Source organism: Sporothrix brasiliensis (genome assembly GCF_000820605.1).
Source record: "Sporothrix brasiliensis 5110 chromosome Unknown Cont15, whole genome shotgun sequence".
NCBI classification, from domain to species: domain Eukaryota; kingdom Fungi; phylum Ascomycota; class Sordariomycetes; order Ophiostomatales; family Ophiostomataceae; genus Sporothrix; species Sporothrix brasiliensis.
The window spans coordinates 2,581,502-2,596,923 of record NW_024467134.1 but is presented as its reverse complement, the minus strand read 5'-3'; the positions used below and the strand labels follow the sequence as shown (position 1 = coordinate 2,596,923).

At 60.7% G+C, this 15,422-nt stretch overlaps 4 protein-coding genes across 4 annotated transcripts; 3 read left to right on the top strand and 1 right to left on the bottom strand.

Moving 5' to 3' along the window:
- Window positions 1-160: 160 nt before the first annotated feature.
- On the top strand, window positions 161-2,592 carry SPBR_05654 (DNA repair protein sae2/ctip; the record flags this gene model as incomplete). The annotated part of the gene is made up of 2 exons (XM_040763917.1): window positions 161-248; window positions 335-2,592. The coding sequence occupies 2 exons, from the start codon at window positions 161-163 to the stop codon at window positions 2,590-2,592; spliced, it is 2,346 nt and encodes a 781-aa protein (XP_040622478.1).
- A 1,525-nt stretch (window positions 2,593-4,117) lies between these two features.
- Window positions 4,118-7,541, top strand: SPBR_05549 (uncharacterized protein; the record flags this gene model as incomplete). The annotated part of the gene is made up of 3 exons (XM_040763812.1): window positions 4,118-5,323; window positions 5,403-6,365; window positions 6,453-7,541. 3 exons carry the CDS (start codon window positions 4,118-4,120, stop codon window positions 7,539-7,541), a joined length of 3,258 nt encoding a protein of 1,085 aa, XP_040622477.1.
- Window positions 7,542-8,552: 1,011 nt separating this feature from the next.
- On the top strand, window positions 8,553-12,777 carry SPBR_05502 (uncharacterized protein; the record flags this gene model as incomplete). The annotated part of the gene is made up of 4 exons (XM_040763766.1): window positions 8,553-11,384; window positions 11,459-11,926; window positions 11,971-12,468; window positions 12,532-12,777. The coding sequence occupies 4 exons, from the start codon at window positions 8,553-8,555 to the stop codon at window positions 12,775-12,777; spliced, it is 4,044 nt and encodes a 1,347-aa protein (XP_040622476.1).
- Window positions 12,778-13,208: 431 nt separating this feature from the next.
- On the bottom strand, window positions 13,209-14,719 carry SPBR_05890 (amidohydrolase; the record flags this gene model as incomplete). The annotated part of the gene is made up of 2 exons (XM_040764153.1): window positions 13,209-14,345; window positions 14,630-14,719. 2 exons carry the CDS (start codon window positions 14,717-14,719, stop codon window positions 13,209-13,211), a joined length of 1,227 nt encoding a protein of 408 aa, XP_040622475.1.
- Window positions 14,720-15,422: the final 703 nt, after the last annotated feature.

Below are 15,422 nucleotides of genomic sequence, written 5' to 3'. Positions count from 1 at the left end.
ACGAGCAGTAGGGACTTTCGCCGTCACAATTCGACGACGACGCTCCTGGGCCACGACAAAGGAGGACCAAACGCCTAATGAAGTGGTATGCTCGGTCGAAAAGGATGACTTTGATCTGACGCAGCACCGCAACGGCAGCCGCATTCGACAGCTCGCGGTCATGTCTGACGCCGTCCGTCAAGGGCGGCCAGCCTTGCTTCAGGCAATTGAGCGCGCGTTGGATGGAATGAACGAGAAAGTGACAGCAGGTGAGTTGGGGAGAGACGATGGGGGCGCACTGCACATGAAGAAGCGAATGGCGTGCTGACAACGGCCATCGATGGCCGGCGTCCAGACTTTCAGAGGCGCGACGAAGAATGGCGGCAAAAGTACAACAAACTGCGAGCAGACTCGCAGGCATCGCAGGGGCAGATGGAATCCGAGATGAGCCAGCTGCGGAGTCAGGTTGCGACGCTGACAGATTCTCTTCAGCGGTCCGAGGCCGCACGGAATGCCGCGCACCAGAGTGGGCCGGTCACAGCAGGCGACGTCAATTCACAGGAGAGCATGTCCGAGCTCGTGCAAGAGCTTCAGGAGGCCCTAGAAAAGTCGAATATGCGACATGCGGTGGCCAAGTCGCAGCTCGAAGAAGTGGTGGCGTTGGTTCGGAAGCGCAAGGCCGAAACGCTCCGATGGGTGGAATATGCCGACAGCCTCGAGGTGAAAATCAAGAAGCTGGAGAAGAAACTGGCCGCGGCCCGACAGACGGCCGTACCGCTCGAGGACCGTACATCCACGCCAGCAGCACTCGATATGGTAGAGAAAACACAGCCACAGCCACAGCCGCAACCGCAACCACAGGCCGAAGTCACCAAGCCGACCCTGAGCGCTAGTTTCACCTCATCGGAAACATATTCTTTCTTGGGCCACCCGACGGCGGACGATGACGGCGCTGAGCCGGAACTGCCGCCACAAAAAGTCCCTAAAGGGACCCGTGCGGATGGTGCGAACAACGAGACTGTACCGGACTCCACACAAAGCGAGCCGTCGTCAGACGCGGCGCAGCCCGACCTTCCCGACCTGACCGCGCTTCCCACGCCGCGTGCGACCAGCTCAGACGACGTTGCTGGCCATGTGACGATTAAGAACGAGCCGTCCTCCGACGGGCCTGAGATCATCTGGGAACGAGTGACTAAGAAGCTCAAGAAGGGCGCGAACGACCGATCGAACGACCGCCAAACACCGCAGATCCTGCCGGCGGTGAAGCGAGAAAGCTCCGACAACACGCCTCGGGCACTGGGTTTAGCGAACTACCGGGAGTCACAAGAGAGCATCGACCTCGACGAGGGGCAGCTCACAGTGCAAACACCACGGAAAAGGCATCTCTTTTACCAGCAACAACTGCTCTTGGAAAGAGACAACAGCGACGAGTCGAGTCCAGCTGCGTCCCAAGAAAAGCCCGCAGATGAGCCAGGCGCCCAAGTCTCCAGGGACACTGAAGACTCCAAGCCCGCTACCGTAGCAGCGTGTCTGGTTCCGCAGCCACCACCTCCCGCGCGACCTTTGCCGTGCACGCCATCTACGCCGCTGGCGCCGATTTCTGGCAACGTCCGCCGTGGGCCCAAGGACCCGGTGAAGGGCCTTACGTCTCTGAAGCGAGGTATCGAATCGCTGGCTGAAGACAATCAGGCCTACGACTCGCCCTCTGTCACTTCAAAGCGCACGGCCATGGAGCCACCGAGCACGACAAGACAGACTCGACTCCGCTCGCTGCTTAATTCGCGGCCATCCGAGCCGAGTCCTGTTTCGTCGTCGCTTCCACGAGCAACCGCTATCCCGCGAACTCATGGCGGCACAGACAGTCCGACTGCTGGTCTCTTTGGACGGCCACCGCCGACGCGGAAGCTGCCGCATCTTCGCGATGACGACAACGTGTCTCTGCCGAGAACGCCCAGCGCGGCTCCTGCACGACATGCTGGCACGCCCGCGGCCGCGGGGCTCGCTACACCCACCACAAACCCATTGACAGCGGCGCTGCTGGCCGCCAAGGCCGAGAGCACGGCCAAGAAGGTGTCGTCGCCCCTGCGCGGCCGGCCCGTCGACCGCCTCAAGCTGGACGACTTCAAAATCAACCCAGCCTTCAACAACGGCGAGACGTTTGCGTACAACGAAGTGGTGCGCGGCCGGGCAGACCGTGCCGGCCTGTCGGGCTGCACCGACCCGCAGTGCTGCGGCAAGGCCTTTCGCAGCATGGCGACGTCCGAGCTGGACGCCGCCGGCCCCGCCCATCTCCGACGCTCCGAGTGCCTTGTCTTGATGGAGCGGCACCTGGGCGACGGCGCCTACATGCTGGGCCAGATGTCGCCCGAGGAGAAGAAGGCGCTGTGGCTCGAGGCGCGCACAAAAGAGCTTGCTGACAAGTACGGCAAGCACCGGCACCGCTTCCACCGGAGGGCGTCGCCGCCCGGGTTCTGGGACACCGACTTCCCCACCACCCAGGACGAGGAGCACAACCGAGCCGAGGCGGACAAGGTCGAGCGGATCACGGTCCAGGAGCGGTATCGGGAGGCGATGCGGTCTGGAGGCGGCCGATGGATGTTCCGCGACGAATGAAGCGGGCAAAGGGGCGCGGCAGGTCTACAGAACAATTCACAAACGACACGAGCATGGCGACGGCGCACTTTTGTGGCTTTCTTTTCCATTTTCCTGTCCCATTTTCGGGTTGTATTGCATGTGTGGCCTGGAACATCCAGCCAGGGCTTGAGTAGCATAGTTTCTTTCGGTGTCTGTCCTTGCATGCATCCGACACTGCATATGATGCACGATGCCATGCAAGTTGACTTGCATAATGGACGGCCGAAGCGATGTCCTAGCTTGCAGCATAGCAATGGTTCTCTGGTTCCAACGCATCTGCTTTGTTCATTGCGCTTCTGTATTGTTGACGCTGGATAGGCTTTGATGCAATGTAAAGTTGTCGCTACCACGGACTCATCGCTCCGGGGAAGCTCCTGCAATGTCGTGCACGTGCACATTCACTGGCTGACCAATAAACGTATGTTTTCGTATTAGTCAGAAAAGACGCAACGGGCCCAATAATTTTTGTGGGGAGTGTCGTGCGCCTGAAAAAAAAGCGAAAAGGATCCAACGCGTGGGAAGGAGCGAATGGCAGCGCCCAGAACCTAATGAATGAGACAGTAGCGAACGACAGCAGAAGCCAGGCGCACTCCACTCAGTGACGGTCTTTCCTTCCCTTTTCCGCACTCCTTCCTCGGCCAGCCTTTTTCATCCTCCTTCCCCATCACCATCCATCAAACCTCGATGCCCTCGCCGAGCATCGCCCGCCCTCCTTCTTCTCCCCCTTTTTTTCTTCTTTTCCTTCTTGACGGTCCTTTGTTTCCAACCATTTCTTGACCCAGTCCTTTTTTTCTGCGTGTTTTGTTCGCTGTTGTTCCTTTTCGACGCTCATTTCCCCTATTCGCGTTCTATTGCGCCCTGTACTTTTCTTCGGCATCCTTGTTCCTGATATCGAGAGGGCAACCCCAAAAAAACGACGACACGACAACGCATCTTTTGCTTCCGCAGAGTTTGCCAACGCATCGCACCATCGCTGCGATTCGACGTTGGAAGCTTGTCGACGGTCGCTGCGTTTGCTACTTCTTTTTTTCGACTCGGTATTGTTTGATACAGTGCGATAACCACTCGCCGCGCCACACTGTGACGCACCAACAGGCATAGCAGGCGTTCTGATTCAAGGTTTGGTTTCGTTTCCTTGCAACACGAAGAAGCCGTCCATCCCCGGGAGCATTTTGGATTATTCTAGTTCGTTTCCTTCCTCTACACTCGACCGTGCGATCGTCCTCTGTGCATCTGCATCCGACAAGCATTGCACATCGCCCTTTTTCCCGCAATCTCAACGTGGCGCGAAAGCCTTGCCCGTCACGAAACACAATCATTTCCGATCGCGCCATCTTGTTTCTTCCATCCGCACACATCCACGCGACTCTCCTGCCGCTCTCTGCGACTCGCAACGACTGCGCAGACAGCCTTCGACCCCGAAAACCAGAACGCTTGGCGCGTACAGTTCCATTGTGACTGTAGGCCTCCAGGCGACGCGGACACATTTCCCCAAGCCGGCAAGATGAATAACAGTCATCTGCCGGCTGGGCGGGCCGGCCTCGGAGCCAGTGCAGCGCAAGGCATGGCCGACATACCGGGCGGCAGCTTCGGGACCACCCAAGGGAACAACGGTGCCGGTAGCGGCAACCACAATGTCCAGAACGGTCACAACAGCCACAATAACCACAATGGCCACAATAGCAACAATAGCCACAATGGCCACAACGGCCACAACGGCCACAACGGCCACAGTGGTCATAATGGCCATCACGGTGGCCGCGGCGGCGGGCCGCGGCGAGGTCGCCACTACGGTAACAACTACAATAACCAGAACAATGGCCAGTACGGCTACAACAACCACAATGGCCCGTACCAGCAGCAGATGTTCCAGCACGGGTACATGCCCCTGTATGGCAGCCAGCAGTTTGGTTATCCCCAGATGCCGTACATGCAGAACCAAGCAATGCCCGCTCCCTTCATGCAGTTCCAACAGCAGCAGCAGCAGCAGCAGCAACAGCAACAGCAGCAGCAGCAGCATGGTCGCCCTGGTATGCCGGGTCAATTTGCTCCTATGGGGATGCATCCGCCGCCGCCGCCTCCACCACCGCAGTCGCAACAGCATGCTCCTCTGGCTTCCCACGCACAGCACCCGCAAGGACTGCCACATAACATGCAGCAGCCGCATTTGTCTCCCTATGTGCGGAACGCCCAGAATGTGCCTCTTGTTGTCGCCACGCCTCAGGCCCAGCAGCTGCCGCCTCCGTATCCTCTGCACGGCATGATCCCTCAGCAATCTCCGCCAGCTGGCATCGCGTCCTACCAGCCTCCTCCCATGCAGGCATCGATGGGCCTGCCTCCTTCTCTCCCGCCGCATATCCCTCTAGTTGGCCGTGGCGATGTGCCACACAACAACGCCATCGTTAACGCCGCCGCCGGCAACCCCTATACACCGAACGACAACCCTCCTCCCGCCTCAATACCTTCGCTCTCGACCCACTCTACGACCACCCCGATGTCGGCCATATCTACCCAACAGAACGCCCCGCCTGCCCCTGAAGGCAATGCCTTCACTCCCTCTACGGACGCGGGACCTACTCCGACGTCCGAAGCGGATCCATCTTTGCTGCAAGAGAACGTCGAGTCCTCCCCCGCTGTCCAGGCTCCTTCCGAGCCAGAGGCGCCTGGTGTAGCAAAGGCCTCTCAGCCTTCAAAACGTTTCAGAGCACCAGTACGTTGTATCTTCCAACTCTCGTGACGCGAAGGAAAGAATTTGAAAATTTGAAGCTGACCATGATTTTTACGTAAAGCTACCGTGGTACTCCTCGCCCAAAGAGGCCTTCCCGCCGAGACGCGCAATTGCACGCCGGAAACGTCGGGACATGGGTGGCTTTGAGAGTGTTGAGCTGCCTCCCAGCCAGCACGAGGCTGTAGCAGCCACCGTCGCTTCTACTACCGCGCCGCAGACCCCCAAGCCTGGCCCTGCTTCCACCTCCGCCACCACACCTAGCCCTGCCAAGGCATCTGTGACTAGCCCAACGGCTCCCGCAGTTCCCGTGATTCCTGCTCTTCCTGTTCGCGCAGCTGCCACAAAGCCAATTACGGATGGCCCTGTGGCCAGCGCTACGGCAATAGAGGCTCCTGAACTGCCACGGGAGGGCGAAGCTGCTCCTGTTAACGGCGAGGCTGCGACCAACGGCGACGTCGCCGAGAAGGCCGAGAAGGATGAGCCAGCTGCCGTTCCGGTGCCGTCGGGCCCCAAGCTGTGGACTGGCCTGTTTTCAAAGGCCGCTGCAGCAGGAAACGCCGGCGTGAACGGCGCCGCTGCCACCAACGGTCATGCCGCTGCCAACGGCACGAACGGTTCGACTGGTGTCTTTGCCAAGTCGAACGCCAATTCGCTGGCCGAGGCGGTCTCTTCATACCGTGTCGGTACCGCGGACAAGGTGGCTTTCATTGAGCCGCGCGGTCTGATCAACACGGGCAACATGTGCTACATGAACTCCGTGCTCCAAGTCCTCACGTTCTGCATCCCCTTCTACGACTTTCTCGACCAGGTTGGCCAGAAGGCGGTGTTTAGCTTCAAGAGCGAGACGCCCATGATCGACGCCATGATCATGTTCCTGCGCGAGTTCAAGGTCATCGACCGTGCCGACCCCGCGGCCCTCCAGAAACGCCTCAAGAGCGATGACCTGGAGCGGTACGGCGAGGCTTTTACCCCTGAATTTGTGTACAACGCCATTAAGCAACTGCCACGATTCTCCAGCATGATTGTAAGTTGCACCCCCTGCTGCGAACACCCTTCTCCCCCGACCGAGCGTAGCAGAAGCAGCAACAGAAGCTAATACCATTCTCTCCAGCGTGGTCATCAGCAAGATGCCGAAGAGTTCCTCGGCTTCCTGCTCGAGACTCTCAACGACGAGTGCGCCAAGGTTCTGCAGGACGTGGCCAACGCGGCCAACACCAACGGCTCGTCACCCACGTCTGCACAGGCCACGCCGGCTCTTTCTGTGACGTCTGACGGTGCTGACCCTTCCGGAGGTTGGCTCGAGGTTGGCCCCCGGCAGCGCGCCGCCGAGACGCGGTCATCGGGACACGCCATGACCTCGCCCATCAACAGTATCTTCAGTGGTCTTCTGCGGTCGGAGCTGCGCGTTCCTGGGCGCAAGGATTCCGTGACCCTGGAGCCGTACCAGTCTCTGCAGCTACACATTGACTCGCCCGAGGTCCGCAACATTGTCGATGCGCTGCGCAACCTCACGAACCCCGAGATTCTGCACGCCGACTTCAAGTCCCCCCAGGGCAAGGACGTCCGCGCAACGAAGCAAGTGTTTATTGAGGACCTGCCGCCGGTCCTGATTCTGCACCTCAAGCGCTTCCAGTTCGACTGGCAGGGCAACGGCACTGTCAAGATCTGGAAGAAGATTGGCTACCCGCTGGAGCTGGAGATCCCACGCGAGATCTTCAGCCGCCGCAAGCGCAACACGTTCCTGTCGGAGCCCCTCCCCAAATACCGCCTCAACGCCGTCGTCTACCACCACGGCAAGCAGGCCAGCGGTGGCCACTACACCGTCGATGCGCTCCGCGAGGATGGCCGCGAGTGGATCCGTCTGGACGACACCGTCATCCGCCGCATTCGCCGCGAGGAGGTGGCCCAGGGCGGCGCTGAGGAGTCTGCTGGCTCGAGCAGCTCGGCGCCGCCAAGCAACCCGTCCAACGCCGTCAAGGCCACACCGAACCCAGCTGCGGGCAACCCGAACCGCTTTGCTGGCATGGGCGAGGAGGAAGCCGGCGACAGCGACAACGACTGGAGCGCGCCTGTCAACGGCAATGGTAAGAAGTGGAGCTCGGTCGCGAATGGCGCGACGAGCCCCAAGAACAAGGCGCCCAAGGAGAGCATCAAGGACAACAAGGTTGCATACCTGTTGTTCTACCAGCGCATCAACTGAGCGGTGCCCGCTCCGAAGGGCGTAACGGCAACGCTGCAGATGGGCGTATCCACTCACCCACAACGCTGGCATCACACACAGCAACAAACAGCACAAATCGTACGACGCCAACTACCCCAAAGCGAATATCGAGCGACTCCATTCCCTGGTCACACATGCATTTGCATGACATATGGACGAACTCTCTGCGCCCCCTTTATTTAGACGAAGACGTTATTGAGGCGTTCAAGGTAGAACCGCGGGATCTCGTTCCCATGCCATGTTCTATTAATTTCCCGAAGAAAATAACGGAAGGACGGACAAGACAAAACGAGCAGACAATTTTGGACCGGCCACAATGCTGCCAAGGAAACGTTGTTTATAGACAAGAGGATGATGAAGAGAGCAGGGCGAGAGGCAGATGGAAGATGAGAGGCGATGATGTGTTGTTAAAAAAAGCAAAAGGTATTGTTTTGTCTTTTTATATTCATGGAGCGAAGAATGGTGTTTTTTTTTCTCTGTTTTTCTTCTCGGTCTTCCTCCAGGTTGGCTCTCGTATCTGGCGTCCTTTGCGAAGGATGCTGGGAATGTCACTATAGACAACAGTACTACCAATTTAATAATTCATAATCTACGACATACAAGTATTCAGTTTGATGCGTGCAATGCAATGGTGGGAGATGAAAGTGATGCCAGTTGATGCCTGAATGGATGGTCTTGATGGTGACTACCGAGTCGTCTTGATCACGTGACTCTCAGTCGCGTTGTGCGGCGCGCTTGAGCTGTGGAGGAGGTGGCAGGAGCTAAGCTTTTTTCTGAGGAAGGTACACACCCAGCAACAGAAAGACTCCAAAATATCCAAACAAAACAATCCAGCGTCAGCTTCAAGCTGCCTTTTCGTCGTCTGCAAAACGCCCAATTGATGCCATCTGATGTCAACGATATTGCATTAGCGACAAGCAGTCGAGCCTTTTCACTTTTCATTCTCCGCGCTTCTCTTTCTGCCCTCTCGCGCCGTCCGCGTAAACGACAATGCCTAACAAGTTTTCGCTGCCGGACGACGACGACGACGACGGCGGCTTCTCGTCGCCGGCCACTCCTGGTGGCGGCTTTGGCGGCGGTGCCGGCGGCGGTCGCGGTAGCCTGTTTCGCTTTGATGGCGGCGCCACATCTTCGACAACCCCCGGCGGCCTGCCACCGCCCTCGTCGGCAGGCAGCTTCACACCAGCTGGCGCACCCTCGGCGTCGTATCTGGGCAGCTCCATGATGCGGGGCGTGGCGGGCACAGCCAAGTCCACGGGCTCACCATTGCCATCGACCTCGCGGAACATCTTTGCTGCGGGCGGCGGCAGTTTCGGCGGCTTCAAGGCAGGCAGTGGTGGCGGCAGCTCCAACTCACCCCTTGGCCGCTCGATTCAAGGTAGCAAGCCCACCTTTGGACCGGGATCGACACGGCAGCCCTCGCGACTAAGCCAAGTGATGGCCGACGACGACGAGGAAGATGACGAGGAGGAAGAGGAAGAGGAGGAGGAAGACGAAGACGAGGAGAATGAGGAAGAGGAGGATGAGGATGACGATGATGCCGAAGGCGAAGACGAGGAGGACAACGAGGCCTACTACCGGCCACGAGTAGCAACAAAGGTTCCTGCCAACCGGAGCCGTGCTCCCGCTTACCAAAACGACGAAGACGGCGAAGACGACGACGACGACGAGGGCTCATACGACGACGAGGAGGATGCAGAGGGTGAATACGACGAGGAGGAGGAGGACGAGAACGGAGCGGGCAGCGACCCATGGCTCGACCTGGCGCAGAGTGCCGTCCGAGAGCGTGCCTCCTTGCAGGGCCGCGCGCCATGGATGCCTGCCGGCGGCGAGGCGGACGGCGGCGAGGGCGAAGTCGCGATGGGCGGCACGGACGGCGTTAACAACAGCGACCTGCTCACCTTTGCCACGCCTGCCATCAACGACCGCATTCGCAAAGAGGCCGAAGACATTTTCCGTGCATCAGCCGCCCGCAGCGGCGGCGGCAGCGGTCGTCTTTTGGGCGGTGCTGCATCGACGCGCGGACCCCGCGAACTCAAATACGCATCCATTGCCAAGAGCATGTACGGCCAAATGGGCTGTGCCAGCCTGGCCGAGGCGCCACAGCTGATCCGCCAGACAGAGGTGCAGATTAGCAAGCTCTACAGCCAGGGCGTGGGTGTGGAGGACAACGCGGACCGGCTTGACCAGGCTCTGGCCGACGCGTCTGCACAGCTCGTCGCCCTTTGGCAGGCGTACGCCGACAGCCTTCCGGAGACGGCGCACTCCGAGCACGACGACGAACAGTTCGCAAGCATCGGCCCCGGGCCCGACGCGAGCGCGTTCGAGAATGCCGCGTATGTTGCGACGGTTGCACTGCAGCTTCACCACACGCGCAGCACGGACAACGACACGGGCGTGCTGTCGCCCGAGCCGCTGACCGAAACCCTCTTCCGCTGGATGGCCGACTACCACAACGTCTATCCCGACCAGGTGCATGATGTGCTGCAGTTCCAGCCCAGCCCGGCCTCGCACGGCATGTTCTGGCAGACCGTCTTTGTGAGCCTGCTGCAGGGCCGCGTCGAGGACGCCGTCGAGCTGCTGCGGGCCGGCGGCTGGGACAAGGTGCGGCGTGCGGGTGTGCAGGCGTACAGCGGCCGCGCCCTCTCCAACGTGGAGCGTGCTGTGCAGGAGACGATTGCGATGCTGGACACGTGCCCGGGCAAGTTTGGCAGCTGGGACATTTGGAACAGCGAGTGGACCCTGTTTCGGATCCGTGCCAAGGGGGCCCTCGACCACCTACGACGGTTTGCTGAGGGAGGCCGAGGTGCCGGTGCCGGCACCGGCACCGGCAATGACGACGACGACGACGCCGAAGGCGAGGATGAGTTTGGCGAGCCATACCGGGGCGGTCGCCAGTCGATGGCCGGCATGGCGCGCAAGGCCGAGAGCCAGGTGCCGTGGGACATTTACGAGAACCTCAACATTGTGTTTGACATTGCCCTGGGCTCGCGCGAGCGCATCCTGGGCGTCTCGCAGGACTGGTGCGAGGCGACGCTGGGCCTGTTTGGGTGGTGGGACGAGACCAAGGTAGCGCCGACGCCAAACGCCCCCAATTTCGGCACGAGCCGCCACGGCCAGTCGATGTCGATGACGATGACGCTGCGCGGCCACGCGGCCGGCGGCTTGGACGGCGCAGCGTCGACCTTTGCGGACTACCTGGACCGGCTGACGCGGTCGTTCCGGGCGACGACGGAGGCTGGTCTGGAAATCAACACCAACAGCCCGCTCGAGGTGGCCCTGGCGTGTATCTTTGAGGACAACCCGCGCGGCCTGCTCGGCCTTCTGCGGGCCTGGTCGCTACCCGTGGCCTCGGCGGTCGTGGAGATTGCCGCGCTCGGCGGCTGGCTGCCGACACAGTCGTCTACGTCGGCTCTGGCGACGGCACTGGGCGGCCTGGACATGGAGGACCTCGAGGTGCTCGGCGTGGACCCGACGGACCCCGACGAGTCAGACGGCTTCAAAGACAACACACTGGTCCAGTATGCGCAGGCCCTCATCAACAACAAGGAGCTGCAGCCGACGGGCGACGAGGAGGCGGACAACGAGCGTGAGGAGGCTGCCGGAAGCAGCGATGCTTCGCCTGCCAATATGGACGGCTGGGAACTGGCCATTCACGTCCTCGGCCGCATGAACTCGCAGGAGCGGGCGGAGGAGACGATCGGCGAGCTGGTGCGGACGATCCTGCTTCGCTTGGACGTGGACTCGGGCGCGACAGTGGACAAGATCTGGCGCTTGCTGAGCGACCTGGGCATGTCCTCGTTCGCAGAAGAAGCGGCGGAGGTAAGAGCCACCCATTCTGAAGCAGACACATACACACATACACACATACAAAAACACTGACACTGACGACGTAGCACTACGGCTACCTCCTAGCCAATAAATCGTACCGGTTCGGCGAGGCGGTGTGGTACTTTGCCATTGCCCACCGGCCCGGCAAGGTGCGCGAGGTGATGAACCTGCTCATCTCGTACTCTCTGGTGCAGTCGGCAGCTTACCCCCTCGAAGCGGACCTCGACGACTACCTGCGGCGCCTGCTGTTTGAGCGCAAGACGTCTCTGGAGCAGCTGGCGCGGCGCGACCTTGTGGCGGCGGAGCTCCTTGGCCGGCTGCTGAGTGGCTACGCGACGCTTCGTCACTTTTACAACGTGCGCGACGACCCGTCGACGGATATTCCGCCTGTGCGGCGGCGCACGGCTGCGGCTGCGGCTCTGACGGCCGTGATTGCGAGCGCCGACGACAACATCCGCGGCGGGCTGTACGACGCCGCACGCGACGCCGTGGTCTCTGAGGATTTCCTGTTGGCGCTGCTGGGCGAGGCGCTCGTGTTTACCGAGGCCGTGCCGAGCACCACCGCCGTGTCTGGCAGCCCATCTGGCCGCCCGACGCCACGTCGGCCGGCCACGTCACGGCGCCGCCCGTGGTGGCCGCCGAGACGGTCGACGTGCTGCTCAAGGCCGTCGAGGACCTGCAGACGCTGGCGGGCTCGCGCGTGTACGCGACCTGCGACGAGTTCTTCCAGGTGGTGCTGGCCAGCGTGCCGGGCGGGCTCAAGGGCTCATCGCCGGCCGATCTGCTGCGCAAGACGACGAGCGACCTGTCGGCGGCGTCGGGCGCCTCGTCGTTCCTCATGACGGGCAGCTCCATGCTCGCGAGCCAGCTGCACCGCAGCATGTCGGGTGCGCGGACGAGCGCGCCTGGTTCCGTGGCGTGGCCCGCGTCGTCGGCGTCGACTGGCATGCAGCGTGGCTGGGACTGGCGCAGCGGGCTGCCGGCCAACACGACCGCGGCAGACGTTCTACAACGGGTGCGGGTGGGCCTGAGCCGCGCACTGGCCCGGCTGTGGGTGGCCGAGGCGGACGAGATGGTGGGTTTGCCGGTGATTGGCAGCAGCGGCGGCGCGTCGTCGCTGATCCTGGGCCGGTCATAGGATCGCCGGTTGCGGGAGGTGTGCAGCGAGGCCCAGCGCATGCGCAGGAAGCGGCGTGTGGCCGACATGGAGGACAGCGAGACCGGCGTGGCCGAGGCAATTGTGAGGGCCAAGAGCGAAGAAGAAACGGAGGACAAGGAGGACAAGGAGGACAAGGAGGAGGCGCACTTCAGATTGGGGCACGTCCAGGACAACAAGACGGAGAGGGCGCCCGTGGCGGCGAGAGACATTGAGGGTTTATGTTGATGGACGTGTAATATAGAGGGCATACGCGATTTATCACCAGTCTTGTTTGTCTAATGTGTCTTGTTGTTATTTTACTTTACATTTTTTCATCATGATACTTACAAGGGTGTGCCTGCTCGGCTTCTTTCTGTTGGCTATTGTTTACACCCCTTTTCATGCTTTGCAAAGCGTCACTCGTCTATAAAGATCCACGGCACAGCGCTAGAAAAAGCACTGCTGGCCATACGTCGATTTTGAAGAACGATCTTTTATTCTCGAGGTCAAAGTTTTGACGTCGTCACTGCCGATCCTCAAGCACGCCAATCAAGTCACCGTGCATTGACTACAAACATTTGTTGCGTGCCAGGGTCTAGTTCCTCTCTGTACGCTATATATGCCATATATACCGTATATGCCGTATATGCTTGTTATATGCTCGCTACAATGCACACTCAGTCGTGCCTCTTTTGCTCCTCAAACGCAGCCTTGACATCCGCCGCCAGCTCGTCGTCGACGAGGAACCGGTAGCCCACTGCTGCCATGCCCTCACTGTTCTCCAGCGCACGGTCAAATGACTTGCGCAGTCCAGCGCCCCTGGCAAAGTTTTCCGTATGGGGAAACGCCCCGCCCTCGGACGGAATGCCGAACATGCCGTGCCAGCTCGGGCACTCGTATGACACGTTGCCCTGGTCCGTCGACGCCGGCGTCGTGTGGTCCGTGTCGCACAGCACCTCGCGTCCCAGCGCGCCCATGGCCTCGACAAACGCGTTGCAGATCGGCATGTTGGCGCGCAGGTCGGCGTAGCCCCCCAGATCCTGCGTCGCCATCGTGCACCCCGTCGACTCGGCTGCGCCCGCAAAGCACTTGACTGCCCGCTTCTGCAGCGCCAGCGCGCCCGCCAGCGTCGGCGCACGCACGCCGTACTCGAGCCGCGCCGCGTCGGGAATGATGTTGGACTGCTTGCCGCCGTTGGTAATGATGTCGTGGATCCGTTCCTGGGGCCGGATCTGCTGCCGCAGCACCGAGATGGCAGTGTACCCCGCCACGGCCGCATCCAGCGCGTTGACGCCCTCCCACGGCGCCAGCGCCGCATGCGCCGGCTTGCCCTTGAAGTCGATCGCGAAGCGCGCAATCGCCAGCGTCCGGTCGAATGCGTTTCCGTACACCGACGCGGGCCCGAAGGCTGCCCGTGCCGTCGGATGCATCATCAAGCACGCGCCCACGTCCTTGTACGCGCCCGCCTCAATCAGCTTGATCTTGCCGCCGCCCGACTCCTCGGCCGGCGTGCCCAGCAGCCGCACGCGGCCTGGCGCCCCGCTGGCCCGCAGCGCGTCGACCACGGCCAGGAACGAGCTCAGGCCGACCGTCGCAATCAGGTTGTGGCCGCAGGCGTGGCCGATGCCGGGCAGCGCGTCGTACTCGGCATTGAACACGAGCACGCGGCCGCCCGCGCCGTACTCGGCCTCAAACGACGTCTCGAGGCCGTATGCGTGTGGCGTCACGCGCACACCCTCGACTGTGCTGAGCATGCCAACAATCGCATCGTGTGCACCGGCCTCTTTGTATGCGAGCTCGGGGTTGTTGAAGATCTGGTGGTTTGGAGACCGCTGAAGTTAGTCATCACCAGCACCAAGACCGGAAGGAGGGCTGGCTCCCAAAATGGAAAGACGAACGTATGCACCTCCTGCCCGGAGTCGAGACGATTGTATTTGGCAGTCGCTCTTTTGTTCCTTCCGAAAACAGTGTTCGGCGTAGTTGGCAAGAACGGCCCCTGAATGCCACAAAACATCGCCAGCTTGCATTTCAGCAACTCAACAAAAACATAAGAACAAAAAAAAAAAAAAAAAAAAATAGAACGCACCTTTTGACTCACTGCCCACACCTGCTCTGTATAGGCCACCAGCGACTGCTTGATCATGGACTTGGCTGCCTCCATTGTATCCGTCTTGATGAGTCTGGTCATTGTCGCTCTACAGTCGCAAAATTCGATGATCCGGCCGCTTTTATGTCGTCTTCTCGAGCCGACTGTATCTGCCTCGCCTGGGTTTTCGTCTGTGCTTCGCTTCGTCGTCCATCCTCACGTCGCTCACATTGCCGTCGACAACTGCCTCTTATATGTCGACAACACCCAGCACTCTCAAACAGGCTCCTTTGCGGACCCCCGCTGCCCAGCCGCAAGCTTGACACGTCCCTCGGCCAAAGCGCGGACGCACGGCAACCCCCAGCGGCAGATAACTTGCAGGAGGCGGCGTTGCTCCGCAAAGATAGCTTGGCCGCTAGGGGCGGGCAATACCGGGTACCTGGAACTGGCGCGGCGCGGCTCGGGGTTAGCTTATCCTCCGCGACTGTCAAGTTGATAGTCGGCGACGCGAAACAGCCGCTTATCCTCCCCGGACGTCACAGTCCTACACGTTCTGCTTTTGTTTCCAGTCGTGCCTGGGCATGCCTGGGCGTTCATCAGACAACCCCAGACCGACCTCACTAGAGTGCGTAGTCAGGCGCCCAGACTCGGCTCTCTTTACGGAAAATCAGAAGCTCCGCTCGGGGCAATTCGTCGTCGACATTGGTAGTTGGTGGTACCACATCCGACGATGGCGTTCTCCTTGCCAGCGGCTTCCCCCGCCTGGCCGGCTCCGTCGCTGAAATTGGCGGCGATCGCGGTGGCG